The sequence below is a fragment of the Stegostoma tigrinum genome, chromosome 8 (genome assembly GCF_030684315.1).
Source record: "Stegostoma tigrinum isolate sSteTig4 chromosome 8, sSteTig4.hap1, whole genome shotgun sequence".
In the NCBI taxonomy this organism is placed as follows: domain Eukaryota; kingdom Metazoa; phylum Chordata; class Chondrichthyes; order Orectolobiformes; family Stegostomatidae; genus Stegostoma; species Stegostoma tigrinum.
Genome location: NC_081361.1, coordinates 11,664,752 through 11,692,284, shown reverse-complemented (window position 1 = coordinate 11,692,284; position 27,533 = coordinate 11,664,752). Strand labels below are relative to the sequence as shown.

The following is a 27,533-nucleotide window of genomic DNA, read 5'->3' as shown; positions in this document are numbered from 1 at the left end:
GAACTTCCTTGGTTAGCCATGGTTGATTTATCCCTCTCTTGGAATCTTTCCTCCTTACCTTGATGTATTGTTTGCTGAGAACCATGAATTACCTCTTTAAATGTTTGCCACTGCTCGCTTTATGCAATCAGGGCCAGGGGATTTACCTGCCCTTAGTCTCATTAGTTTGACTAATACTACCTGTCTAGTGATAGTAATGGCATTTAATTCAACCCAGTATTCTTTAGTTTTAATGGGATGTTTGAAGTATGTTCCACTGTAAGTCTGATGTAAAATACCTGTTTGTTTCTTCTGCCATTTCCTTGTTCCCCATAACTGTCTCCCAAGATTCATTCCCAGAGTTCACTTTGACTTTGTCTTCCTTTTTATATATTTAAAGAAGCTCTTTTTGTCAGTTTTTATATTCCTTGCTAATTCCATGTAGATTTCACGTAGTATACTTCCTCATTCTTTATTAGCTTTTAAGTCGTCCTTTGCAGGATTCTGAATTTATTCCAGTCTTTGGGCTATGGTATTGTTACAGTGAAACACAATTTATTCTGTAGCAGTGAGCTTCCTACTTTGATCCAAGACAACCCGTTACCTAGGATTTAGAGATCAAAGTATCATTTCATGGTTGGTGCAGGTCATTCTAAGTTATTTTGTTTAATTTGCCAGTGATTAGAAAGTAACACTGGGGTGTAGGTAATCAGGAAATTTATTCATGGTATGTTGTGTATTGAAGTTCAGCTGCAGAGAAGACCAATCTGTAAACTGATTAAATTCCATAGGTAAAACAGACTTGTTAATTCCAAATAGGAACAAATTACTGTAGATGCTGGAATCTGAACTGAAAACAAAATATGCTGGAGATCACAAGGAGTTGGGCAGGATCCATGGAGAGAAAGAGAGAGAGCTAGCATTTCAAGTCTAGATAGCTCTTCATCAGAGATGAAATAATGTGTGGAAGGGTTGAATTTATGCAATTGTGGGGTCGGGGGGTGTTGGTGGTGGTGTGCTTGGGGAGAAAGGATGTTGATAGCTCAAATTAAGTGATAGGAATGTGAGAAAAGCAGAACAATGGTATGTCTGACTGCCACACTGGAAGGAACAACAGTCCTACTGGGGTGGGAGTAGGGGTGAGAGCGTGATAGAGAATGTAACAAGCAAAGCCAAAAGAAAGGAAAGGAATAAGTTCACAGTTTGAAGGTATTGAATTCACCATTGAGCCCCAGAAGATTGTAAACTGCCTAGTTTGAAGATGAGATGTTGCTCTTCCAATTTGTGCCGTAATTTGCTGGAGCATTGCAGCATACCGAGAGCAGATAAGTGAGCATGCAAGCAAAACATTGTGTTGAAATGACCAGCTGCTAGAAGTTCGGTGCCATGCTTGCACACAAGCCGGGAGTGTTCTGCAGAGCGATCCCCAGTCTGCATTTGGTTTCTCCAACGTAGAGTATGTGAATAGTAGAGTAGAGTGGGTAGAGCGAATACAATACACAAGATTGGTCGAGGTACAGGTGAAATGCTATTTCACCTGGAAAGACTGGTTAGGCCTTGAATTCTTGCTGGTGTACATTGTGGGTTGGATTTACTTTTCAGAAATCTGAATCTAAATTTTGTTTTTGTTCATTAACAAAACTGAAACGACACACTGATTTCAATTAGTGTGCAAAACATCTACAGAATCTTGCTTTGAAATTTATGCATACCCTTTTATTGCTTTATTTCTTCTGTTCGTGTAGACAGATTGCCAGGTTGATATTTTTGCACTGTATAAGGAACTGCCACAAAATAAACAAAAGAATACAGTACAGGAATGCACAATTTGTTTTGCTCTCATATTTACTTGTTGGAGTGTAATGTAAAGTAGAAAAACGCAGACTCAATCTGTGTGAGAAAGTGGTCAGTATGTTTAGGCTGGGATGACAAAGTTTGGAAATTTGGTATTCCACACGGAGATTTAGAACTATGTCATAACAGAATAACATAACCAAAATGTGCAGTTAGGATATCAGCTTTAGTTATCAACCTCTGTAAATTGTTTAACGTCTCTTAATTCTGTGAATTTGCTGGTTGATTTCAGCATGAATAATTGTGTGGTTCATTAACATTATTTTTCCCAAGTATGATTTGGTGTAGTGTGTTTATCTGGAAAGCTTCATTATAAAAATTACCTGAAGCATTTTGGAAATGAAGATCAGACTACAGTGGCCGAAAAGGAGGAGAGTTATATCTGTCTGTCTTTGTCTACTTCGTTCCTGACCTATAATTACCATTATCTAAAAGCTGCAAGCAATATAACCCAACATCCAAGTTCAATCCTATAAAGATTAATGAATGAAGCATGAGCTGGAAGTAAGTGAAAATATGTAGATAGTATTTCTGCATGAGAGACTGTAACCATTGCTATACAATTTTTCGCAAAGTGATTAAAATATGAATATATGAATTAGGAGCAGGAGTAGGCCATTTAGCCACGGTAGACTACTTTTCCAATCATTAAGATCATCGCTGATCCAATTGTAATCTCAAATATACATTCCCACCTAACCTTTGATAACATCCCCCCGCCAACCCCTGCCATCTTGCTTATCAAGAATCTAGCAACTCTGTCTTTAAGGTGCTAAACCAATTCTGTTTCTATCACCTTTTCAGGAAAAGTTCCAAAAATTCAGTACCTTTTAAAGAAACAAGTTGCTGTACTCTGTTTTAACAGGATGACCCTTAGTTGTCAATTCTTCCATATAATGAAAGATCCCATTCTCCCTTATGGTGTAAATCTAGCCTGTCAAGATGCCTCACGATTCAAGTCACCTCTTACAATTCTGTGAGTGCATAGGAGCCTAGCTTGTCAAAAATGTTTTCATAAGGCAGTCCACTTATTCCAGATATTGGTCAATAAACTTTCTCCGAGTTGCCTCCACTGCATTTAGGTCCTTCCTTAAACAAGGTGAGCAAGACTGTGCACAATACTCCAGATGCTGTCTCACCAGTGCCCTGTATAACTGAAACTTTTATATTCTGCTTTCCTTGCAATAATGTATAAGCTACATCTACATTTTCTTTTCATGATTCATGAATTAGGCATCCAGATCCTCTGTATCTAATATTTCCATAACTTCTCACTATTTAGAAGAAAATTATATGCATTCTGCCAAAATGAACAATACCACATTATTTGCTATGTCTTAATCTACTATCTACTAATCTACTAATCAAAGAAAGGTAGGGAAGTAAGTTGGGAGGAGTACACAAGAGTGCCACCCGAAGCTTGCAGGAACAGCAACACATACTCTGCTTGGGAACCCTGCAGCCCAATGGTATCAATGTGGATACCATATCTCTTTTGTACCAAGATAATAAAGTGTGAAGCTGGATGAACACAGCAGGCCAAGCAGCATCTCAGGAGCACAAGAGCTGACGTTTCGGGCCTAGACCCTTCATCAGAGAGGGGGATGGGGTGAGGGTTCTGGAATAAATAAGGGGAGAGGGGGAGGCGGACCGAAGATGGAGAGAAAAGAAGATAGGTGGAGAGGGGAGTATAGGTGGGGAGGTAGGGAGGGGATAGGTCAGTCCAGGGAAGATGGACAGGTCATGGAGGTGGGATGAGGTTAGTAGGTAGGAAGTGGAGGTGCAGCTTGGGGTGGGAGGAAGGGATGGGTGAGAGGAAGAACAGGTTAGGGAGGCAGAGATAGGCTGGGCTGGTTTTGGGATGCAGTGGGGGGAGGGGATGAGCTGGGCTGGTTGTGTGATGCAGTGGGGGAAGGGGACGAACTGAGCTGGTTTTGGGATGCGGTGGGGGAAGGGGAGATTTTGAAGCTGGTGAAGTCCACATTGATACCATTGGGCTGCAGGGTTCCCAAGCAGAATATGTGTTGCTGTTCCTGCAAGCTTCGGGTGGCATTCTTGTATACTCCTCCCAACTTCCCTACCTTTCTTTGTGTCATCAGCAAACTTGGCAAACATATCTTATGTGTGTTTATCAATATAAATGATATAAATGCTTAATATCCCATAACTCAACTACCACAATATTAAGATAATAAAATGTGAGGCTGGATGAACACAGCAGGCCAAGCAGCATCTCAGGAGCACAAAAGCTGACGTTTCGGGCCTAGACCCTTCATCAGAGAGGGGGATGGGGTGAGGGTTCTGGAATAAATAGGGAGAGAGGGGGAGGCGGACCGAAGATGGAGAGAAAAGAAGATAGGTGGAGAGAGTGTAGGTGGGGAGGTAGGGAGGGGATAGGTCAGTCCAGGGAAGACGGACAGGTCAAGGAGGTGGGATGAGGTTAGTAGGTAGATGGGGGTGCGGCTTGGGGTGGGAGGAAGGGATGGGTGAGAGGAAGAACAGGTTGGGGAGGCAGAGACAGGTTGGACTGGTTTTGGGATGCAGTGGGTGGAGGGGAAGAGCTGGGCTGGTTGTGTGGTGCAGTGGGGCGAGGAGACAAACTGGGCTGGTTTAGGGATGCATTTGGGGAAGGGGAGATTTTGAAACTGGTGAAGTCCACATTGATACCATTAGGCTGCAGGGTTCCCAGGTGGAATATGAGTTGCTGTTCCTGCAACCTACGGGTGGCATCATTGTGGCACTGCAGGAGGCCCATGATGGACATGTCATCTAAAGAATGGGAGGGGGAGTGGAAATGGTTTGCGACTGGGAGGTGAGGTTGTTTGTTGCGAACTGAGCGGAGGTGTTCTGCAAAGCGGTCTCCAAGCCTCCGCTTGGTTTCCCCAATGTAGAGGAAGCCACACCGGGTACAGTGGATGCAGTATGCCACATTGGCAGATGTGCAGGTGAACCTCTGCTTAATGTGGAATGTCATCTTGGGGCCTGGGATAGGGGTGAGGGAGGAGGTGTGGGGGCAAGTGTAGCATTTCCTGCGGTTGCAGGGGAAGGTGCCGGGTGTGGTGGGGTTGGAGGGCAGTGTGGAGCGAACAAGGGAGTCACGGAGAGAGTGGTCTCTCCGGAAAGCAGACAGGGGTGGGGATGGAAAAATGTCTTGGGTGGCGGGTCGAATTGTAGATGGCGGAAGTGTCGGAGGATGATGCGTTGTATCCAGAGGTTGGTGGGGTGGTGTGTGAGAACGAGGGGGATCCTCTTTGGGCGGTTGTGGCGGGGGCGGGGTGTGAGGGATGTGTTGCGGGAAATGCGGGAGACGCGGTCAAGGGCGTTCTCGATCACTGTGGGGGGAAAGTTGCGGTCCTTGAAGAACTTGGACATCTGGGATGTGCGGGAGTGGAATGTCTTATCGTGGGAGCAGATGCGGCGGAGCCGGAGGAATTGGGAATAGGGGATGGAATTTTTGCAGGAGGGTGGGTGGGAGGAGGTGTATTCTAGATAGCTGTGGGAGTCAGTGGGCTTGAAATGGAAATCAGTTACAAGCTGGTTGCCTGAGATGGAGACTGAGAGGTCCAGGAAGGTGAGGGACGTGCTGGAGATGGCCCAGGTGAACTGAAGGTTGGGGTGGAAGGTGTTGGTGAAGTGGATGAACTGTTCGAGCTCCTCTGGGGAGCAAGAGGCGGCGCCGATACAGCCATCAATGTACCGGAGGAAGAGGTGGGGTTTGGGGCCTGTGTAGGTGCAGAAGAGGGACTCTTCCACGTAACCAACAAAGAGGCGGGCATAGCTGGGGCCCATGCACCAACACCTTCCACCCCAACCTTCAGTTCACCTGGGCCATCTCCAGCACATCCCTCACCTTCCTGGACCTCTCAGTCTCCATCTCAGGCAACCAGCTTGTAACTGATGTCCATTTCATGCCCGCCGACTCCCACAGCTACCTAGAATACACCTCCTCCCACGCACCCTCCTGCAAAAATTCCATCCCCTATTCCCAATTCCTCCGCCTCCGCCGCATCTGCTCCCACGACAAGACATTCCACTCCCGCACATCCCAGATGTCCAAGTTCTTCAAGGACCGCAACTTTCCCCCCACAGTGATCGAGAACGCCCTTGACCGCGTCTCCTGCATTTCCCGCAACACATCCCTCACACCCTGCCCCCGCCACAACCGCCCAAAGAGGATACCCCTCGTTCTCACACACCACCCCACCAACCTCCGGATACAACGCATCATCCTCCGACACTTCCGCCATCTACAATCCGAACCCACCACCCAAGACATTTTTCCATCCCCACCCCTGTCTGCTTTCCAGAGAGACCACTCTCTCCGTGACTCCCTTGTTCGCTCCACACTGCCCTCCAACCCCACCACACCTGGCACCTTCCCCTGCAACCGCAAGAAATGCTACACTTGCCCCCACACCTCCTCCTTCACCCCTATCCCAGGCCCCAAGATGACATTCCACATTAAGCAGAGGTTCACCTGCACATCTGCCAATGTGGTATACTGCATCCACTGTACCCGGTGTGGCTTCCTCTACATTGGGGAAACCAAGCGGAGGCTTGGAGACCGCTTTGCAGAACACCTCCGCTCAGTTCGCAACAAACAACTGCACCTCCCAGTCGCAAACCATTTCCACTCCCTCTCCCATTCTTTAGATGACATGTCCATCATGGGCCTCCTGCAGTGCCACAATGATGCCACCCGTAGGTTGCAGGAACAGCAACTCATATTCCACCTGGGAACCCTGCAGCCTAATGGTATCAATGTAGACTTCACCAGTTTCAAAATCTCCCCTTCCCCTACTGCATCCCTAAACCAGCCCAGTTTGTCCCCTCCCCCCACTGCACCACACAACCAGCCCAGCTCTTCCCCTCCACCCACTGCATCCCAAAACCAGTCCAACCTGTCTCTGCCTCCCTAACCTGTTCTTCCTCTCACCCATCCCTTCCTCCCAACCCAAGCCACACCCCCATCTACCTACTAACCTCATCCCACCTCCTTGACCTGTCCGTCTTCCCTGGACTGACCTATCCCCTCCCTACCTCCCCACCTACACTCTCTCCACCTATCTTCTTTTCTCTCCATCTTCGGTCCGCCTCCCCCTCTCTCCCCATTTATTCCAGAACCCTCACCCCATCCCCCTCTCCGATGAAGGGTCTAGGCCCGAAACGTCAGCTTTTGTGCTCCTGAGATGCTGCTTGGCCTGCTGTGTTCATCCAGCCTCACATTTTATTATCTTGGATTCTCCAGCATCTGCAGTTCCCATTATCTCTGATACCGCAATATTAACTGCACTTTGCCAAACTAAAAAAGGCAATGATGCCTACTGTCCGTTCCTGTTAACTTGCAAGCTTCTACCCATGCCAATATGCTGCCCACTACAACCGGAGCTTTTATGTTCTCGTAACTTTTGATGTGGTACCTTATCAACTGCCTTCTGAAAATCGAAGTACAGTACGTCCATCAGTTTCCCTTTATCCACAGCATGTTATCTGATCAAAAATTTCCCAATAAATTGAGTAAACAAGATTTTCCTTTTGCAAAACTGTGTTGACTATTCCTGGAAGAAAAACAGAGTTGCTGGAAAAGCACAGCAGTTCTGGCAGCATCTGTGAAGGAGAAAACAGAGTTGAAGTTTCAGATCTGGTGATGAGGAAGGGTCACCGGACCCGAAACGTCAACTCTGTTTTCTCCTTCACAGATACTGCCAGACCTGCTGTGCTTTTCCAGCAACTTTGTTTTTGTTCCTGATTTACAGCATCCACAGCCGTTTTGGTTTTTATTGATTATTCCTGATTATCTTGAATGCATTTAACTCTGCTGCTATAAAAACAGCTTGTAATATTTTCCCTATTTCAGATAATAAGCTAACTGACCTGTAGTTTTCTCCTTCTGTCTACCTTCCTTTTTCAGTGAAAGAGTTATAATTGCTATCTTTCAATCTAATGTAACAGTCAGAGAAACTTTGTAAAATTAAAACCAATGAATTAACTAATTAATTAAATACTTAATATCCCATCACTCAACTACCACAATATTACCTGCACTTTGCCAACCTAAAAAACGCAAGGAACTCCCTACCTACATCCGTGACACCACCCACGCCCTCCACCTCCTCCAGGACTTCCAATTCCCTGGCCCCCAACACCTCATTTTCACCATGGACGTCCAGTCCCTATACACCTGTATTCCGCATGCAGATGGCCTCAAGGCCCTCCGCTTCTTCCTGTCCCGCAGGCCCAACCAGTTCCCCCTCCACCGACACCCTCATCCGCCTAGCCAAACTCGTCATCACCCTCAACAACTTCTCTTTCGATTCCTCCCACTTCCTACAGACTAAGGGGGTGGCCATGGGCACCCGCATGGGCCCCAGCTATGCCTGCCTCTTTGTAGGTTACTTGGAACAGTCCCTCTTCCACACCTACACAGGCTCCAAACCCCACCTCTTCCTCCGTTACATTGATGACTGTATCGGCGCCACCTCTTGCTCCCCAGAGGAGCTCGAACAGTTCATCCACTTCACCAACACCTTCCACCCCAACCTTCAGTTCACCTGGGCCATCTCCAGCACATCCCTCACCTTCCTGGATCCCTCAGCTTCCATCTCAGACTGATGTCTATTTCAAGCCCACTGACTCCCACAGCTACCTAGAATACACCTCCTCCCACCCACCCTCCTGCAAAAATTCCATCCCCTATTCCCAATTCCTCCGCCTCCGCCGCATCTGCTCCCACGATGAGGCATTCCACTCCCGCACATCCCAGATGTCCAAGTTCTTCAAGGACCGCAACTTTCCCCCCACAGTGGTCGAGAACACCCTTGACCGCATCTCCCGCATTTCCCGCAACACATCCCTCACACCCCGCCCCCGCCACAACCGCCCAAAGAGGAACCCCCTCGTTCTCACACACCACCCCACCAACCTCCGGATACAACGCATCATCCTCCGACACTTCCGCCATCTACAATCCGACCCCGCCACCCAAGACATTTTTCCATCCCCACCCCTGTCTGCTTTCCGGAGAGACCACTCTCTCCGTGACTCCCTTGTTCGCTTCACACTGCCCTCCAAACCCACCACACCCGGCACCTTCCCCTGCAACCGCAGGAAATGCTACACTTGCCCCCACACCTCCTCCCCCACTCCTATCCCTGGCCCCAAGATGACATTCCACATTAAGCAGAGGTTCACCTGCACATCTGCCAATGTGGTATACTGCATCCACTGTACCCGGTGTGGCTTCCTCTACATTGGGGAAACCAAGCGGAGGCTTGGGGACCACTTTGCAGAACACCTCCACTCGGTTCGCAACAAACAACTGCACCTCCCAGTCGCAAACCATATCCACTCCCCCTCCCATTCTTTAGATGACATGTCCATCATGGGCCTCCTGCAGTGCCACAATGATGCCACCCGAAGGTTGCAGGAACAGCAACTCATATTCCGCTTGGGAACCCTGCAGCCCAATGGTATCAATGTGGACTTCACCAGCTTCAAGATCTCCCCTTCCCCCACCGCATCCCAAAACCAGCCCAGTTCGTCCCCTCCCCCCACTGCACCACACAACCAGCCCAGCTCTTCCCCTCCACCCACTGCATCCCAAAACCAGTCCAACCTGTCTCTGCCTCCCTAACCTGTTCTTCCTCTCACCCATCCCTTCCTCCCACCCCAAGCCGCACCTCCATCTCCTACCTACTAACCTCATCCCACCTCCTTGACCTGTCCGTCTTCCCTGGACTGACCTATCCCCTCCCTACCTCCCCACCTATACTCTCCTCTCCACCTATCTTCTTTTCTCTCCATCTTCGGTCCGCCTCCCCCTCTTTCCCTATTTATTCCAGAATCCTCACCCCATCCCCCTCTCTGATGAAGGGTCTAGGCCCGAAACGTCAGCTTTTGTGCTCCTGAGATGCTGCTGGGCCTGCTGTGTTCATCCACCCTCACATTTCATTATCTTGGATTCTCCAGCATCTGCAGTTCCCATTATCACTCATTTATGCGTACTGTCTGTTCCTGTTAACTTGCAAGCTTCTACCCATGCCAAAATTAACTAATGAATTAAAATCAATGAATTACTAACCACTTCTTTTAAGACCTTAGAATTAAGACAGTCAGAACCCAGGAACCTCTAAGCCCACAGCTCCAACAGCTCACTTAGCTTCATCTATATCCAAATGATATTAGCCCCAAAGCAGCACAGATGTGTTTACAATGCTGGTCTGCTTCAGACGGCATTTATGTACCTAGTGCAAATTTAGCCTTGTAGAAGCTAATTAATAATAATCCAGCTCAACGGACTCCAGAGTTTAAAAACCAGGTGGAAAAACACAATGGTGCTTCATTGGAGGCTGCAGCGATGATGTTACCCAGCAGGGCAATGAGATGTCTGCAGAACAACAATGAACCAGCTCAGCGAGTCAACCAACCACAAGAAGCTACTTGTTTGTATTTCAGGATGATTTCTTTTACATCAGATCAGCAAATTTGAACACATATATTTTCATGTTGATTTTTGAGAATTTTACTGGAATTCTTCAATTTCTCATGGCTGGGTAAGGAATTCTACAGATCAAAGCAATAGAAAATAATAATGAAATCATTTGAAATAATAATAGTAATAATACAGAATAGTGCAACACTTTACTGGGCTTTTAGAGAGAGCATAAATAGTATGTCAGCTGAAGATGAGATGCATTAAGTACTCATGCTGATTTAGTGAAACTCCAGTGTGTTTGATGCTTTAATGTCGGGAAATATAGACCTAAGCTATGAGCTGAACTTTATAATTATTCTGCACTTTCAAATCAAGCCAAGTATGTGATTGAAATAACGAATAACTATGCTGTTCTATCTGAGATATCATTATCTCCTTCCCCTTCCAGATTGCTGCATTCTAATGACACCATGAAGTTTGTTTTTTGATGACCAACAACCAAAATTATTTGTAATCTCATTCCCTGGTAGAATTTATAAATACGTGGCAGACGAATGCTAAGAAAAATAAGCTAGCTTATGTCTAGCACAGTGGGGAATAGTTTGGTGTTTTGAAATCTGGATCAAGAAGTTATGTAGAAGTATAGGTTAAATGAATTTTACTTTATACAGGAAGTAGATTGTAAATATATACCTGAATATTTGATTTCCTTGAAAGCTTTCAAGATATTCAAGAAATGGGCTAAACATGCCCTTGGATGCAGTGACAGCTTTGATTAAAATTACGCATGAGAATCTGATCCTTTGGTTGAATTAATATCCTTTTGTCAAAATATGTGTTAAATGGATAATCTAATCCAGATGATGTATATATCTCACTGCTAGCTTGCTGTGGTACTAAGAACATAAATTCTGTTCCATCTTAAAAATACATCAATCAGCTAAAAAGTACATTTTAGGAAGCATTGATAAACATACCAAATAGTTGATTCCCAATACCAATCCCCATAGAATGCTACAACTCACATCATACCAATTAAACTAGGTCCTCCTTATCCATAGCCTTTGTGTCCTACTGTGCAACCAATCTCACAATGAGCTCAATAATTTCCCTGTTAATGGGAACTGCAGATGCTGGAGAATCCGAGATACCAAAATGTGGAGCCTTTTCTGAAGAAGGGTCTAGGCCCGAAACGTCAGCTTTTGTGCTCCCAAGATGCTGCTTGGCCTGCTGTGCTCATCCAGCTCCACACTTTGTTATCTCAATAATTTCCCTCCATTCTTTGAACTTTACCTTTTTAAACAGTCTTTCACATGGGCATCCAAAGAATTTATAAGTTGTTAATTAACTGGTTTGCAATGCAGTGGTTTACTGCTCACCATTCTGGAGTGGTGGAGTCGCATGTTCTTTTCTCAACTAAAGCTGAATTAAGAAAATTTTTGAAGACATCTACAATGTCCATATTAATTAATCATAAAAACCTGGGATGACAATAACTTGATCCTGAGTGTTTGTTCTGTTTTATTTCAGTACTACTACTTTTCACTTTTAATTTGCTAACATGAATTATGCCAAGGCTCCATCCCTTATTCAGAATTAAGTTCTTTGAGATGTCCTGCATGCTGTCCTCTTTCTCATCTATGACTACTGATACGAAGGAACTGTTTAATATGTTCATCATTTCCTTATTTTCATCTCTATCACCAATATCAATTGTCAAGGCACCATATTTCTGTGAACAATCTTCTTGATGTTGAATTCAGCAACCTTTGCCAATACTGAGTCTGATGTAAGGCGTACTAAAATACTTGTAAGAACTTCTGTGCAGAGATGATTAAATAACTTAACTGAGAACATGGCTATATGTTGATAAATATAGTAGTTATCAGATATATGGCTTAATTGTACTATTTGCATTATAAGAGGAAGAATGAAAAATGTTCAACAGTACTTTTAGTTTTGAAGAACTATATGTGCAGACTTGGATGTGTGATCTGTTTCAAAATTCTGATGAATTAAGATAGGATACTGTTAAAGATGATGATCATAATGTGACAAGAGAGGCACAGAACGTACAAGTGAGAATGTACCAGCCTATAAAGTCAGATAGGGACAACTGGCAAGAAAATAATCAAAAGCACAAAGCATTCATAATAAAATAGATGAATTGATAACATAATTAGAAATAAATTAATGTGACATGATGGCTGAAATAAATCCATACAGCCTAGTATCCTCTCAACAAGTCACCCTTTATTTTCAGATGGAATGTCCTTGACACTGATCCAGCTCCTTTGGAGCCAGCTCTCGAGTGAACAGGATGTCTGATACTCCTGTTTTATCTGTCACCAAGGACTCCCGGATTCAACCAGATTAGCAGCCCTATCGGGGAACTGATATTTCTGAAGTCCTGAAGAAGGGTCATACACGAAACATTGACTCCACCTTCTCCGGATGCTGTCTGGCTTGCTGTGTTTTTCCAGCCTCCTGTTTCTCTACCTTGGATTCCAGCATCCACAGTATTTTTTTGTCTCTAACTCCTTTTCTATGCTGACCACCTGCTGACCTTATTACAAGCACTATAATGGCCATTACAGGGACATGTTATTTAGTAACTTTCTTTTCATAATTTCACACCTGTCGAGAATAATATATTCTGTTGAGAAAGAAAGACTGTACAAGAAGCGTGCACCATCCAGGGCAACCATGGATGGAAATGCATGTGAAGAAAAGACACACAAGTTCTGTGAAGGTGTGGTAGGTTGGAGGATTGGGCAAATTTTAAAAATGGTCTCAGTGAGTGATGTTACAGGTTTCATGATCTGAATGGCCTACTTAGATTTCTGTTTCTTTGGTGATTTTACAATATATCATCACCAATGAAACTGAGAGTAGATTTCCTTTTGTGTCATATTTTAGTTTACATTGTATAAGTGGACGGCCAAATTATTGCTGAACTTATTGTGCCATGAAAATACATCAAACAAGATGGGAGGAAAGAAGGAAAATATTTACCTATTTTGGATAATGTATAAGAAGAAAGTTAAATTTGGAGAAAAATTAATCTTTGCCTATCCCAGCCATTTGTTTAGGTATATTTGACATTAGTTTCAGTGCTTGCCTGAATTTTTAAAAAAAATTCTTTATTATGTTCACAATTCAGAGATGAGAAATTTTTGGGCTGGAATTTTCCCAAAATTTGGCTGTCAGTTTGAGGACCTTCTTGGAAGTAAGTCTCAGCAACGTTCTTCATGCAGTTTTACATTGCTCACCTGTTTAAGTTCACTCCATGTTGTTCTTCTGTCACAATCTTGAGCACCATAGCAGCATAAAATGCTCGCTCGCACTGGACCCTTGCAGCATCCCTGCTGTGTGCCATATTTAAATGCACACCATTTCAAATGCCAGCAATTTGTTTTGAAGTAGTCAGTTGGGCACTTGCAGTGTCCACAGTCCAGAGGAACATACAGCAGTGCCGCAGTAAAATTAATTACCTTTGCGCTCTGCCAGGGTAAGTGTCACCATCTTTTCTTTGCTGCCTCATAGTAACTTTGCTTTTACCTTTGCACACACCTCGCACCAAGGGCCCTTGGCCCACCATGCTCAATATTGCATGCAGCATCTTCCTTTTTGGCTGTCACCCTCCCCATTTTCCCCAAACTTTAAACCCTTCCTCCCTTCTGTGCTTCTGACTGACTCACTTGGGGCACCTCAGCACCTATCCTGTCTGAGGATGGATCCAGCCCCTTATTCACCAATAGTTTCCCCTCACTGAACTGAGGACTGTTCCTTTTTGTGTTTTATATATGGTTATTTGTTGAAGCACATGCAGTGTGTTTACTGTGTAAGTTGCTGACATGTGCAGTAAGCGTGATGTTGATGTAGCATGATGCCACACACCAATTCGTCCATCTTCTTGAATGTTCATTGCTGGCAAACATGATGTGCTACCTGGCGTTATGTCTGCAGTAAAAGGCAAGGCAGAGATGCCATGAGCATCTAAGTAACTGCAAAGTGAGTGAGCACTAAGAATGCAAGCTAAGAGTTTTAAGGTGCACCCTGTTTCAGTGCATGTTCCAGTGTAGTGCCTGTGTCCCTGTGTGCAAAGCATCCTGGCAATAGTATTGCAACGTATTGCAAGAAGTCAATGAGCTCCAAAGTGCAGTGAAGAAGCATTGGTTTGTATTAGGTATAAGTCATTCTAAAATATGCCATGGTGATGTGGTGAGTCCAGTGCTTTGCCAGTACTACCCTCTGATGGCATAAAAGATGCCAGCAAGCTGCAGTTGCCAGATTATCACTCTAACTTCAAGGTCAGGATGTCTGTTTTTTCTCCAGAATCTGTGAAAATTGAAATCTGTACAAAAATTTGGTGAGGTGAATTAACAATGAGATGCTAATGCATGCAAATAGGCACCTCACTGCTCACTAGCAAAATACTCACCTAACATTTGAACCTTCCATAGAAAAGCAGACTTTTTGTTCTTGATGTCAATATTCTTATTTTTTCCATTCACACCTATTGTCTGAACTGACTTGCCATTGCCCATGTTGTTCAGAGGCTGGGAATATTCACCCCCTCATACAGCAATTTAGTATTCAATGAGAAGTGTCATTCTGACTAAAACAGCTCTTCTATATCAATTATCGTAAATAAATCCACCAAAAAGATTATTAAGTGAACTTAAAGATGTGTTCAGATTTTTCTTGTGCCAAGTTCTTATTTGAAATTTTTTGACTTCGTAATTACTGGCTTCTCTCTCAGCTTTTAGGTGATCTAAGTCAGCATTCCAAATAATTTTATGATACATTTTTGCTTTTGTTTATTCAAAATGAGTTGAATGTGCAAAATGATAAATCTAAATATAACAAAGCTTTTATGAGAAATGAGCTTTTATGCATTGGAGAATGAAATATTCCTTAACATACATTGCATACTGTTTCTTCGTAGGACTGTTTGAATAGTCACGTTTTGGGAATTAGGTATCTGAAAAGATGAAAATACATCTGATGGCTGCAAGGATTTAAAATTAAATCAGTTTAGTCAGTCTTGATATAATTTATTATGACAGCAGGTTCAAAGCACTGATTTGTAGAATTTGTCTCAAGTTAAATGAAAACCACCTTAGTCACTCATTATTGTGTAAAGTACAGTTCTTATTATGCTATTGGATAAGTTGATGTAGTTTGGAGGGAAGGTGAAGGTGGAATCAGGTGTTAATAAATAGAAAGATAATCCATTTTGCATCATTGGTACATTTTACCCTTACAAACAGGAAATTCCAGGAAAAGAGAGGGGAAAATATAAGTGAACAGAATGCCTAAAGAAGTTAAAATGGAGACTGTAGATTTCGAGTCTGCCTTAGATATTCTTAATTGCTATACCATTAGAAGTCTGGATGCTTATATCTGGAACAATGTCTCTTACTATGCATAGTAATTCTAAGTTAATATCTATAGCATTGTGCCTTATATGAGCAGATAGTGGACATTAACTGGGAAATCCCTACAAATTAACAGAATCAAACTGTGGTTGCCAAATTAAGAGGTTTGTGCTTGTAACATGTAACTCTAAAAATAAACAAAGATTTACTCCAGTTCTGTCCATTCTTCTGGAGAAAAGAGCCATTATATAATTATTTAAGGCATAACTGAAGTATGTAACAATTGTATTTCCTTGCATTCTGGAGGGGATATCATGTCTTTCACGTTTGCTTTATCATATGTTCAGAAAGTTCTCTGATGACTTGGAAATGTATTGTTAGGAAGTTGTATTGCACAGGGTAGGAATTGATTTTAACAATCAATCTTTACATATTGCAATCAGTCCCACTTTTCTTCTCAAAAAATAAAGCACAAATTCTGTCCTTTTTAGTGGACTGACTGACTTGTTGGTATTGCCTTTCATCTTGACAACTGCTAATTACAAAAAGATTTCCTCCTGTGCCTTAATTCTTGGCTCTAGGTCCAGCCCTCTGTTCAAAACCTGACTGAATGCCATCACCTTTTCCTTTATTCTTTTCGTAGGAAAGAATGGTGCTTAAATTCCTTCCACGTTGAGACACTCAGCAATAGTCTTGTGAACAAAATTGACTACCATCTGACTCAAGCATGTATTGTCAGCAGGCACATCATGCTGGTCTCATATGAGTGAAATTATTTCACCATAATTGATAGGATTCTGTTGTTAGGATTGATAGGAAGAAAATGTAATTATTTTCAGTGTTAATGTTGACCAGACTAAAGATACTTTACACATGAACAAAAAAGATTTAACTTCTTTACCTAAACCACAGTGAAAATGTGAAACTCAGGTGATGTTGTTTAAGGGGAGGCTAGGCAAGGATGTGAGAAAGAAGTTAATGGAGAATTAGAGATAACAAGGTGTAGAGCACAGGATGAACACAGTAAGCCAAGCAGGAAAGCTGACGTTTCGGGCCTAGACCCTTCTTCAGAAAAATGGAGAATTACACTGGATTTTCATGAGGATAAACAGGATGAGACTTGAATGAAGCATTTAAGTAGAGACATAAGGCTTTTGTTGTGCAGTGGTAATGTTCCTACCTCTAAGTCAGGAGTTTAAGGCTCAAGTCCTGCCTGCTCCAGAGATGTGTAATCGCAGCTGTGAGCCCCGTTACGTTCAATGGTGTCACCGTCATTGAATTTCCCACTAACAACATCCTGGGGATTACCATTGAAATTAATTTATTCAGTCTTGATATAATTTATTATGACAGCAGGTCAACTGGATTCATCAGATAAACAATGGCTGCACTGGCAGGTCAGAGGCTAGGAATGCTGTGGTAAGTAACTCACCTCCTGACTCCTAAAAGTCTATACATTATCTACAAGACACAAGTCAGGATTTTGATGGAATACTGTCCTCTGGCCGGGATGGGTGCGGCTCCAGTAATACGCTTGAGGCTTGACACCATCCAGGATAAAGCAGCCTGCTTGATTGGCAGCACATTCACAAACACCCTCTCCCTTCACCACCAATGCTCAATATTGGCTTTGTGTACTATCTACAAGATGCATTGCAGAAATTCACTAAAGATCCTTAGACAGCACTTTCCAAATCCATGACTGCTGCCATTTAGAAGGGCAAAGGGAGCAGATACGTGAGAGCACCATCATCTGCAAATTGCCCTCCACGCTACTCACCATCCTGTCTTGGAAATGTATTGCCATTCCGTCACTGTCACAGGGTCAAAATCTTGGGATTCCCTTCCAAAAGGCATTGTCATCTGCTGCCGTTCAAAAGGGCAGCTCATCACTACCTCTTTAAGGGCAGGTAGTGATGGGCAATAATTGCTGCCCAGCCAGTGACAGCCACATCTCATGAGTGAAAATAAAAAAAAACAAGTTTCTAATCGACTTGCTGTATGAGAGCGAAGCTAATGGAGAATTATACCAGATTATCATGAAATAACTTAGGATGAGACTTGAGTGAAGCATTTAAGCATAGGCGTAGGGCTCTTATGGTTCAAGAGTGCTAATGTCCCTACCTCTAGGTCAGAAGGTCTGGGTTCAAGTCAGCTGCCCCAGGCATGTGTTGTCTCATATCTGAATAGGTTGTTTGAAATATCTGTAAACGTAGCCATCACCTGATTGGGTGAAGCGGCTTATTTGTGTGACCCATATCCTGTATAAATTGGATTAAAGTTTTTTTTTCTTACTATGCCTCAATGGCAGCAAGTGTGTTACTTTGTAAAGCAGTCCAAGTTTCTTAAAATGCAACAGTTAAACATAATTCGTTCACAATTCTTTCCTTGTAGTTGGAATAATCTGATGAAAATCCAATAATATGACTCAACTTCATAGGGAGAAAGTTCGCCTTTGAAGAAATCCTTTCAAACAAAATTTGAAGCTATCTTAATTCTCCTGCCTTTTCAAAAAATCAGTTTTAGTCTTCTCTCTTGGCAAGGGAAGTTAAGTAAGATTATTAAGAACTTTCATGAGGATTTCTGGAATATATCCATGACCCAAAATACTAGTCCCAGTGGAATATTGTTCTTACTTGCTTGCTGGTTCCAATGTTATTATCCTGTAGAATGGCAAGGAATATCTAATTCTTGTTATTTTTTTTTCCCTGAAGAATCTTTATTTCTTAAATGTGGGAGTCACGGATTAGGCCACATTTATTACACATCCCTAATGACTCTTGAGAAAGCATTAATGCTCTGTTACCTTGAACTGCTGCTGTTCATGAGGTGTAGGTACTTCTGCAGTGATATTAGGAAGGGAGTTTCAGAATATAGACTCAACATTAGTGATGGTACAGCAATGTTGTTCCAAGTCAGGATATCATGTGGCTTGGAAGTGCATTTGCAAGTGGTAGTGTTCACAATGGAGATAGTATGTTGGCATGGACAGAGAATTGGCTCATGGCAGGAAACAGCAAGTGGGGATAAGGGATTCTTTTCAGGTTGGCAACTTGTAACTAGTGAGGTTCCACAGGGATCAGTGTTAGGGTTGCAATTCTTTACAATATATATTAATGCCATGGAAGAACGAACAGGATGTACTGTTACCAAATTTGTAGATGATCCAAAAATATGTGGAAAGGTAAATAATGAGCAGTATGCATGTAGTTTACTGAGAGATATTGATAGGTTAAGAAAGTGGGCAAAATGTTGGCAAATGGAGTATAATGCGGGAAAATGTGAAGATGTTCATTTTGGAAGGGATAACAAAAGAATAGTATTATTTAAATGGAGAAAATCTGCAAAAAGCTGCAACACAAAGGGACATGTGGATACTTGTGCGCAAAGGACAGAAATCCAGAAAGCAAGTGGAGCAGATAATCAAGAAGACTAGGGAAGTTTATCCCCTTATTCCAAGAGGCTTGGAGTATGAGTAGGGAAGTGTTTCTGCAGCTATACAAGGTGCTAGTGAGACCACATTTAGAGTGCTATCAACAGATATGGTCCCCTTATTTATGAAAAAATATTATTTCATTGGAGGCAGTTCAAAGAAGGCCCATTAGGACGATCTACGGCATGGAGGAATTCTCTTACAAGTAAAAACTAAGTAGGTTGGGACTGTACTCATTGGATTTTAGAAGCATCAGAGGTAATCTATTTGAAATATACAGAATTCTGAAGTGGCTTGACAGAGTACATGCTGAGAGGACATTTCCCCTCTTGGGAGAGACGAAGAACCAGAGGGCATGGTTTTAGAATGAAGGTCAGGAGGAATTTCTTTTCTGAGAGTTAAGAATCTTCAAAGGGATAGAGTCCTTGTCTCTATGGAAGACTGAGGTAGATTTTTGATTAGTAAGGGAATCAGTGGTTATGGGGAAAGAGCATCAATGTGGACGTGAGGAGTGTTGGATCAGCCATAATCGTATTGAATGGTTGAGCAAGCTTGAGGGGCTGAACAGCCTGCTCCTGTTCCTGTTTCTTCTGGTCTTCCTGTCTTAACTGTTTACCTTGTCCTTCTAGGTAGCAGAGATCACAGGGGTTTAGAAGGGACTATCTGAGTTGCTACAGTGCACATTGTAGCTGGTACACATTGATGCCACTGCGTCAATGGTAGAGAGTGTGAATTTTGAAGGTGGTGGTTAGGGTACCAATAAAGAAAGTTGCTTTGTCCAGAATTATGTCAAAGCTCCTCGAGTGCTGCAGAGCTGCACTCATCCAGGCAAGTGATGTGCATTCTATCAACCTCCTGCTTGTGTGTTATTGATAGTGGACAGGCTTTGGGAAGTTCGAATGTCAGTTACTCGCTACAGACTTTCTAGCTTCTGACATGTTCTTGTAGTCACAATATTTACATGGTTAGTCCAGTCAGTTGTTGGTTATTCTTAAATTGCCAGTGATGATAATACCATTGCATATTAAGCAATGATAGTTAGTGTCTATTATTGGAAATGGTCAATGCCAGCCATTTGTGTGGCTAAATATGCATCAGTGACTTACACTGAAATCATTGTAAGGACATGTAAGTACCATACTTAGCCTCTGAGAAGGGCAGGAAATGTTAGAGCTGGCACAATCAGTTATAGTCCCTTTTTAATGCTATGATAAATAATAATTACTGGCAAAAGATCTCACAAATAATGCAGATTTAATATTTCAGATGTTGAGTTTCATTTCCTTCTGAATTAGTTGTTGAAATGTAAATATTTTTGAAAACTTATTTTGTCTCCTTTTTCCGTTTCTTAATCGCAGCTTTCAATCATTTTCTTTGTTTTGATTCTGTATGTCATGTAAATTGATTTGTATTTCCTGTACTCCTTGGGCTGCATGTCTCGTGTCAGGATTTTCAATCTGATTGAAGAACCTCACTGTTCTTTGAGCTGTTCATACACCAAAGGTTCTCCGTAGAGGTCACTGCATTGGATTAGATGTCCAATGACAGCATGGCACCACTCAAAAACTCAGCAGTCTCTGTGGAAGGCTTGAGTGAAGTGAACAGGAGACATTGTTCCTTCATCACTGACTGAACAACTGGTTAAATACCTTATTCATGACAGTATCAATGATTTCTTGCTGCTTCCACAATAAAGTTGCATACATGATAGCCAGAAATGGCAATAAGAAGACTTTTGTTCACTTTTTAGATTTTTTAACATATTTAAAAATTTTTCTTCAAAATATTACTTATTGGGAAACATACATAGCTAGCACTGAGTTATATAAACATTAATGTGCAGCTCAAGCTTTGTACTTGAAGTCCATTTCTATATGATAACCCATATTTGAAGCCTGATGGTGAACTTTTGATATCCTTACGTTTATAATTTGTCTGTAATACAGCAGATATATTATTATTCTTTGCCTGAAAGTCTGATTGAAAGCATTCTGACTTGTAATCACATTACTATCAGGAGTAACATCTACATTTTCTGTTTTTCAAACTTTGTTTTTCTCAAATTCTACTATTTGTGCACATCAAAAAGAAAAGTGAACGCAATGCAATTTTAAAGTTAACCAACTATCAAAGCACACATGGCAAACATTTCAGCCTCAACAAAATATGGTCATTCTACGTATCCCTCAATTGACCACATTGAAAAACAAAGTAATTATTTATGATTAGTGTGTGTCAGGAGGAGTGAAGGTTAACGTGACTGAAATGTGAACTGAAATGGCATTTCTAAAGATATTTAACTATGGCCTGTAAGTGGAATAATTAGTGTGACATAAGAACTTCTAGAAGCACAGTTTTGAAAGCTGGAAATATTGCATTACATGACAGTCTTGTATTAATAGCAACACCTTTTTTAATTATGTAAACATACCATCTAACCCTTCAGTAACTGGTGATTCTGTAATGGTAGAAGTTGTAGGAGAAGGTTCATGTGAAGGTGCTTTCGAGCGAAGCCCTCGTTCCCGGGCAAATGCAGGATTTTGATCCCTCTGTATTTCATTACTGCCAAATAAATTGGTCTGATATTGCCTGCTGCGAGGTATGGATTGTGGTACAACTTGTACAAGAGGTGGTGGTTCATATTCCTTTGGAGTAAGACTACGTATGCATTCCTGTTCTAGTTTAGTTATGATCACAGATTGATTATTAACAAGAGCAGACAATACTGCATACTTCTGTTCCAGTTGTCTGTATCTGGTAGCCATTCGCAGAATCTCAGCTGTGGAATTCAGAATTTTGTTTTCCAACTGAGAGATTTCCAGCGAATTGTCCCTTTTGCGAATAATTTCATGTAGGAGCTGCATGTAAAGCTGTGTTACACGTGAGTTCATATTCCGACTCTCCTTCCGCAGCAGTTTCACCTCATTCACTATTCCTCCGTCCACTTCCACTAACAGCTGAAGGTTTTCAATTTGCCTCTTCTGTTTGGACATAATCTCCTTCAGTTCTTCCACATCCATTTTATTTATCCCATGGTTGTCTGTATCTGGACTCTTTGAACTTACACAGATAGGACCTGTTATCCTTTGATGTGGAACCAAGAAAGTGTAAGAGCATTTGTTGCTGGTATCAGGTGAACGCCTGTATCGATTATGAGCAACAGTGTGCATTTCAGTGTTGCTTTCGGCATGGAGCTGTTGTCTGTTTCCTCCTGCAGATATGAGACTAATTAGCAGCAGGCACAAAGTCCAGATGAGTGGGCTCATGTTGGTTAGGAGAAAGCTGAGAGAAAGTCTCCGGTCTCCAAGGAAATTGTTCTGTAAAACAAGAGTTGGTATTAGATGCACAGTACATGATGCCATGCAAATAAAAGAGAGCAGTTGAATGATTTAAATTAGATATGATCAACTATTTTCCAACTTGTTGATATACCTTTGAGTGCAATCACACAACATTTAAAATATGTTTTGTAGATTTGCTTCAAACAGAATCCCTTGATATTATTAATGTGGTGACTTTGCCAAGATTGGTTAATATGACTGAAAATGGGTGTTAATAAGAATTTTAAATCAATGCCAGTCTTCACTCTTCTGCATCACCTAATGCTAAATAATTGAAAATTTCTTTTAAAAGTGGACAGTATTGTCTGAGTGATACCAGAACCTTTCAAAATGTACTTTATTTGTGACTTTGTTTCCAAAAGATGTAGTTTAACTTTTGGAGTCTTCTCATAAGTCTAGAAGAAATGTTTAACTTGGATAAATGGATATAAATGATCTTTTTATTGTCAATTCTTGATACTTTTCCTGGGAAGTGGCAGCCTGGGTGCTACAACAAATGTTCTTTTAAACACCAGTTCAGAAAGCAGTGTTCAGCATGTTTATTTGTTCTTTTCAGTAAATACAAGCTACCTGTGGTTTATTTATAGTTTGCTAACAACAGTCCAAATTATTGATTTTATTAGTGACCCCATATTTAACCAAGGGGCTTAAACATTCCCAGTTCAGAGACGTTTACTGTGAATTGCAGGCATGATTAATTCTTGTCAATGCTTCAATTTTTTTTGAAGTTTGGAGGATTTATTTTTAAATCGCAGCATTTATTTTCCTCATTGAGTGTTATGATTCAATACTACAGTCATTAAGATGTGCAATCATTTGTTATTATTTTGAAAATGTTTTCTAAATAAAATTTTACTTTAACACCATTTGTAAGAAACACAGAAGCTTAAGAGGTTGGGGGAAACATGTATGGCTTGTTCAAAACTGCATCCCTTTAGTTTTGTATATCACTGTCAGGACATTCACAGAGGATGACCAATGTGGTAAAGCTGAGCAATTCTTTCTCTCAGAGTTGTGGTTGACCTTGTAGGCACATTTTCTTATTATGTTGGAAAAATTGTGTCATTTGAGGTGGATTGCCCTTAAACCCTAATTTATCACATTGTTTAGGTAGATGACAGCTGAGATGTTCTGACTGTCGTTATTATAAACCTGTTTAAAGTGAATGTATTAATGCTGACATTAAATCGACATCAAAAGATAAATCTGTGAATATTATTCTATTCGAAATAAAGATAGCCAGTGGATGCCATTAGGAATACAAGTAATAATGAACAGGATCTGTTTATTTTCTTGAAAAGAAGTTGGAATATGGAAGGGTGGACCTGCATCAAGTATGATTTGGAATAATCAGACAAAGCTATTGTCGCAGGTAGGACAAAAGGAGTTGTTGGTCTGTCAGAACTGCCATGGAATTATAGTGGGCCTATGAGTTTGACAGTTGTGTGAAAGTCTAGGACTCTCTATTAATCTGCACAGTATGAGGGTATTCTTAACTTGTCTTTAGTACTGTAGTTCACATTCCTAATTTATGTTGATGGTTTACAGTTAGATAAATTCAGTTTCACATACAGTAATTTTCATTTGGTGAAGTATCATCAATAGAGGAGGATTAAATTTTCCCAAATATTTGCTGGCTGGTGTGAAGTATAAACATCTCCTTTTTTGTAAAATCATAATGTTTACATATTTCTTCCTTTAAACTATTGAGGCCAAACTTATTCCTGCAAATACCATCAGTAACAGAAAAGTAGTAGCACTTAACTGAATGCATTGTGACAAATCAAGCCTAAGACCCAAAATTCCCCACAACTTGGACAAATAAGTTTACTTAAATCTCAAAAATGACTGGTTGGCATTATCTACTGACAAATTGTTCAGTGTGTCACATTGATCTTCTAGTCTTGTTTTTGGCAAAATGTCAGCAGTATGGTGTTGCCTTGGTATGCATCATGCTCTGTTGCTTTCTTTTCAGAGTTGGCCATAAGATGAAGGTATAATTAATACTATTTATGTAAAAAGGAAATGTAAAAGGAACTAAAATCAAAGTAGTTTCAAAAGTCTTGCATTTCCAAAGAGTAATCTTGCTGCAAAATAAAAACTTTTCCCACTAAAATACAATCACTGATAAAGTAAAAAATTTATTTAAAATGCAGCAACTGACTTGATTTATGAATTGATATTTAAAGCAGTTATTTTAAACTGAACGCATTTTCTAAATGTTTTGCTTTAGTGATGGTGAGTAATGGATTTCCTGCAGTAGTCGCTTTATTTTTTGCATCTTTTCTAATGTACTCAAAATATCTATAATATAAATTAATTTGTTCTTAAGCTTTCTATTTTCAATATAGGGCCAAGTTTTGCCGAAAAACTAAAACATTGACAAAACATGCCAGTATTAAAATGTTCTTTGACCAAATAAAAGCTACTAGTTGAATTGCCAAGCTCTAACATTTGCTTTGTGAAAACAATCTCTGGTGTTGACCTTCTGTCGAATTTTCATGATGTTGCTGCATTTGCATATTTATTTCCCTTTAAATACACTATGCAGTGTTATGTAGTTAAATTACGTTAATTATCCTTTGAGTCATGTGATTCATGACTCCAAGTCAGTCTTTCTGGCTTAGAGTGTAGACAATTACAGAATCTAATTTCTTTATTGAGAGTTGTTTTAGGAGATTAAAAAAAAGTAACATTTCTATATTTCTATTCTTTTGCTTTCTCTCTCTTTGCTTCTCATCTTTAATTGAATTTGACTGAGTTTGATCTCTCTAATACACTGTTCTCAGTCCTCCTCTTTGTTTATTCCTCAATCATGAAATCTCAAAGGTAAGAGCAGTACACTGTTTCTCTCATTCACCAAAATCCTATATCCCCAGTTGGCTTCGTTGCATTGTTCTTAACCCACGCTTGTAGCGACTTAGATTGGAGAGAGAAAAAAGATAAGTGCACAGAGAAACCTAATTAACACAGAACACCACGAGAAACAAGATCTGACCCATAATGTAGTTTAGATGGCTACTGATGACTTGCCATAAACAACTTATGGATTTTAAATTATGCTGATGTCTTCAAAATATCTTTATTTATTAATCTAAAAGTATTTAAAATTGTCGCGAAAGAGAATGATTACAGTTGTTACACAAAAACAGAAGCTTGTCAGAAGGGAACAGTCTTGGGAATGAAAGCTTCTCACGTTATAGGTATCGCTTCTTAAGTATAATTCTTGCATGCATTCTGATCCTAACTATGTCATAGTACAGACGTAACAAGCCAAACAAACAAAACAACAACAAGACACTTCCATTCAAGGAGAGATGCAAAGTCTGAGGAGGAGGATGATCAAGCCTGCTTTTCTGTGACTTCTTGCAAAGAGCTGCAAAGAAGCATGGGTGGGAGTTGAGAACAAGTTTCCAAGACATGTTTTCAGCCTTGGCGCAAAAGAACCCTCTTGAAAGGAAAGAAAGGGCAGATAAGGAGAATTGGATTATGAAAACATGTTTTGTGGGTTTGTTTTACAACATTCCATGTGTCTCTTGGATCATTATATATTTTTAAAAGAAAATATTTTAAAATGAAATACCAGTCTTCTAATAAACTTCAATAATATGTGCTCAGTGTTATTTTAAGTTCAGGCGATCTTCTCTATGGAAGAAGAGGTTGTCTCCAAATTGAGTATGTCCCTTTACATAGACCTAGGAAATGCCTGAAACTATTAATAGTTTGTTTATGCTAAAAGTAACTGCACTTAATTATTCACTTGTAAATCGTACAAAGTGTTCAGAGATTTGTAAATATCTTACATCAAAATAGTATATCAGATTCTTTCAAAGACAACCTAAGCGCATTCAGTAAATTAAAACTAACACCAGATCGCAACAGTAAGCGGGTTACCTTGGAGACTGCATACTGTGTGATGGTGGAATAAACCTTCTTAAAGAACGTAACATAGAGACAGATTTTTCTTTTGTGGTGGTGTTTGCCATCCCCATTCCAATGTTCATTAATTAGCACAGAGAATAAAGGAACTCAGTTTCTGATCTTCTACAAATTTGTATTTAGCTATAAAAAGAAAAGTGCTTGCATTTATGCTGAGTCTTTGACCACACGGGACATCCCAGAGTGCTTTAAAGCTATTGAATTTTTGAATTATATTCACTGTTGTACATTAGAAATCATTGAAGCCATTTTACATGCAGCACGACCGCACAGACTGCAATCTGATAGGGAGCCAGCTAATGTGCTTTTTTAGTGATGTTGTTTGAAGGAAAGATATTGAACTGCATGCTGTAAATGAGGGGGTTCTCTGCTCTCCTTCCTTGAATATGCTTTCCATGAAACGCTTTACATCCTACCAAGAGGACAGATTGGCTCCTCTAGGAGCAAAGTACTGTCTTCCCCTTAAGAACACCCTGCAGCTGTTCAGTGACATTCTCAACCAGGCAGGCCACACACCATCCTGGAGTCACGTCTGCAGCCACAAAAATGCCCATCTTCACCATCTCTACTAAGTCTCCTGCCACTATTGTTCTCCCTTTCTTTTGCTCCTCTGTGGTGCAGCTGGGCTCCAGCTGCGCTCCCCAAAGGAACTGTAACTCTATCAGTTTTCCAACACATAGAATCTCTAAATAAAAGCCGAAAGAACTGCGGATGCTGTAAATCAGGAACAAAAGCAAATTTGCTGGAAAAGCTCAGCAGATCTGACAACATCTGTGAAAGGAAAAAAACAGAGTTAATGTTTTAGGTCTGGTGACCCTTCCTCCGAACACAGAATCTCTTCTTGATGCCCTCTGGGCTTTCCTGACTAGGTCTGTGCCACTCTTCTGACTGGTGGTCACCTATTCCTTCTCTGATTGCACTTCCTTAAGCTGCATGTCATAGCAATTGTGCTATCCGTGTTGACGAGTCAAATGATATCAGGCAAGATTGAAAGAGTGAAGAATATGTAGACCTAAAATAAAGGGAAAGTGCTGGATGATTTACATATTTTGACATTGGCACTTGTGTCCCTTTACTTGTCGTTTTTGTTATAAATTGCATCTTTTATGCAAAAGTGTTTTAGGTGTTTTTTAAGCTGTTACATGACAATAGGAGCCATTTTTAATTGG

At 41.2% G+C, this 27,533-nt stretch overlaps 2 protein-coding genes across 9 annotated transcripts in view; one reads left to right on the top strand and one right to left on the bottom strand.

The window, feature by feature from the left end:
* Positions 1-27,533, top strand: part of ralgps2 (Ral GEF with PH domain and SH3 binding motif 2) — a 397,302-nt gene that overhangs the window by 259,121 nt on the left and 110,648 nt on the right. The gene's annotated exons all lie outside the window — the stretch shown is intronic.
* The window catches only part of angptl1a (angiopoietin-like 1a), an 89,789-nt gene that overhangs the window by 26,858 nt on the left and 35,398 nt on the right, over positions 1-27,533 (bottom strand). For all 3 annotated transcript variants that reach the window (XM_048539126.2, XM_059647740.1, XM_048539127.2), the window contains one exon: positions 21,516-22,401. In XM_048539126.2, coding sequence (XP_048395083.1) covers positions 21,516-22,350 — 835 coding nt within the window. In that variant the 5' untranslated portion in view covers positions 22,351-22,401. The remainder of the gene's footprint in view (positions 1-21,515; positions 22,402-27,533) is intronic.